Source organism: Schistocerca americana, chromosome 4, assembly GCF_021461395.2.
Source record: "Schistocerca americana isolate TAMUIC-IGC-003095 chromosome 4, iqSchAmer2.1, whole genome shotgun sequence".
In the NCBI taxonomy this organism is placed as follows: Eukaryota; Metazoa; Arthropoda; class Insecta; order Orthoptera; family Acrididae; genus Schistocerca; species Schistocerca americana.
Window position 1 is genome coordinate 622066441 of NC_060122.1, and position 1892 is coordinate 622068332.

General features: G+C 35.4%; 1 protein-coding gene across 1 annotated transcript; it reads right to left on the reverse strand.

Annotated features, from left to right (window-relative positions):
- Positions 1–236: 236 nt before the first annotated feature.
- LOC124613662 lies at positions 237–842 on the reverse strand. Its single transcript, XM_047142378.1, has one exon. The coding sequence runs from the start codon at positions 840–842 to the stop codon at positions 237–239; it is 606 nt and encodes a 201-aa protein (XP_046998334.1).
- Between the last annotated feature and the right edge of the window lie 1050 nt (positions 843–1892).

A 1892-nucleotide genomic window follows, 5' to 3' on the forward strand; every position in this document is an offset into this window, starting at 1 on the left:
ATTAATGCAGGGCTGGATATAGGAGTTTTACGAAGGGGGGAAGCTTAAATTTGCTTTTACCCCCACTCATAAAAATCAAAAGTTTTTGAGAGTAATTTGGGTATTATATTTCGAAATAAATGTCAGTATCTGACATCATTAACTTATTTTGTTAAATGAATTAAGGTGAAAGAAAATAAACATAAACAACTTTAAAATATACAAGAATATACCACCAATCTCATACAATAATCAATTTAAAACTTCGCTTTCCGAGCTTTTTTGGCTGCAAAGACGCTTATGATGTCATCATAGTTTATGGAAGCAGTTTGTTTGTACTCTGTGGAGATTATACTGAGATTTGTTAATCTTCGTTGAGCAGTCACCCTCCTCAAATGATTTTTAATTAGTTTCAGCTTGCTGAAACTTCTTTCTCCAGAGGAAACAGAAACTGGTATGGTAAGCAATATTCTTAAGACTACAGTAATGTTGGGATACCCCTTTACTAATTTATTTTTATAAATCAAACTTAATGTGGATGATGCAGTGGAATTTTGCAAGTCTCTCTCTATTACCAGATCATGGTGTTTGAAACTTTCAATTTCAAAAATAAAATCTTCCTTTTTTAGATCTTCTGTGTAGGTATCAGACACTTCTGCTGCTTTGGTCTTTATGTCCTCCGCTTCCATTTCTTGAATTTGAACATCATACAGAAAAGTAAATTTTCCACTAATGTTCTCTAGTGCAGTAAACCGGGTACACAGCTCCATTATCACTCTGTCTAATATTTCTAACAGGGACATACTGAACAAATCTTCCTGTGAATGATTGGATGCTTCATCCTCACAAAGCTCATCGGTCATATTTTTCTTTCTTCTGATCCTTTTTTCTGAGAATACCATTGATACCTCATTATCTTCTGCTAGCACTTTGGCCTCGGAAATAGCTTCAGAGGTACAAGAGTCTCCGGAAGTTTTCAGAAAGTTCAAAAGGCCTTGAATGTTTCGAACAGCTTTACTAATTGTAAGGTCTTCTCTTTGCAGAAACCGATTAACATGATCTATTTTTTTAATATTGCATACCAGAAGCAAGTTAAGGCAATAAATTTGAGTTTTCTCATTTTTTTAAAAAATAGACCTTGCCTCTGTTTTGTTTCTGATGTTGAGATATTAATAGTTTCAGTTTCTTCCAGAACCTTTAAAGCTTTATGAAAATGCCTCTACTCTTGTAGACCACCTAGTTTTGCTCTGGGGTTTTAATGTTGTGGGTACATGTTTTTTGTAAGATTTCCCATCTCATTGTGGAACCCACAAAGAATAGATACAAACGGTGGACGTTTCCAAAATACGTTTGGGCTTCAGCAGATGTGTCGGCTGCATGTGCTCCTACTAAATTTAAAGAGTGAGCAACACATCATATGATATAGGCAAGGTTATTCTTCTCAAATATTCTTGACTGGAGCCCTTTGTACTTTCCAGCCATGTTTGCCCCATTGTCATAAGACTGAGTACTGCAGTATTTAATGTTCAGCCCATCTTGTTCTATTTTTTTCAGTATTTCTTAACTAAGATCTTCTCCTGTTTTGTCTGTAACTATAAAAGAGTCAAGAGAACTTTCCGCAACCTCTGAGTCATTTGCCTTGATGTAGCGAACTACTTGAGTCACCTGCTCATTGTGGCTGACATCTGGGGTGCAGTCAAACATCAATGAAAAGTATTTAGCATCTAAAAATCTTTAATTATGTCTTGTCTTATTTAGTCGGCAATCAAGTCAAGGAACTCATCTTGTATATGTTTGGAAAAATAGATGAACTGCCCTTTATTGTAGCTTTCAATATGCTGACGGAGGGTGGTACTATAGTGCGATATAAGATCAATGGTATTTAGAAATTTCCCACTCTGTGGATTACCAAA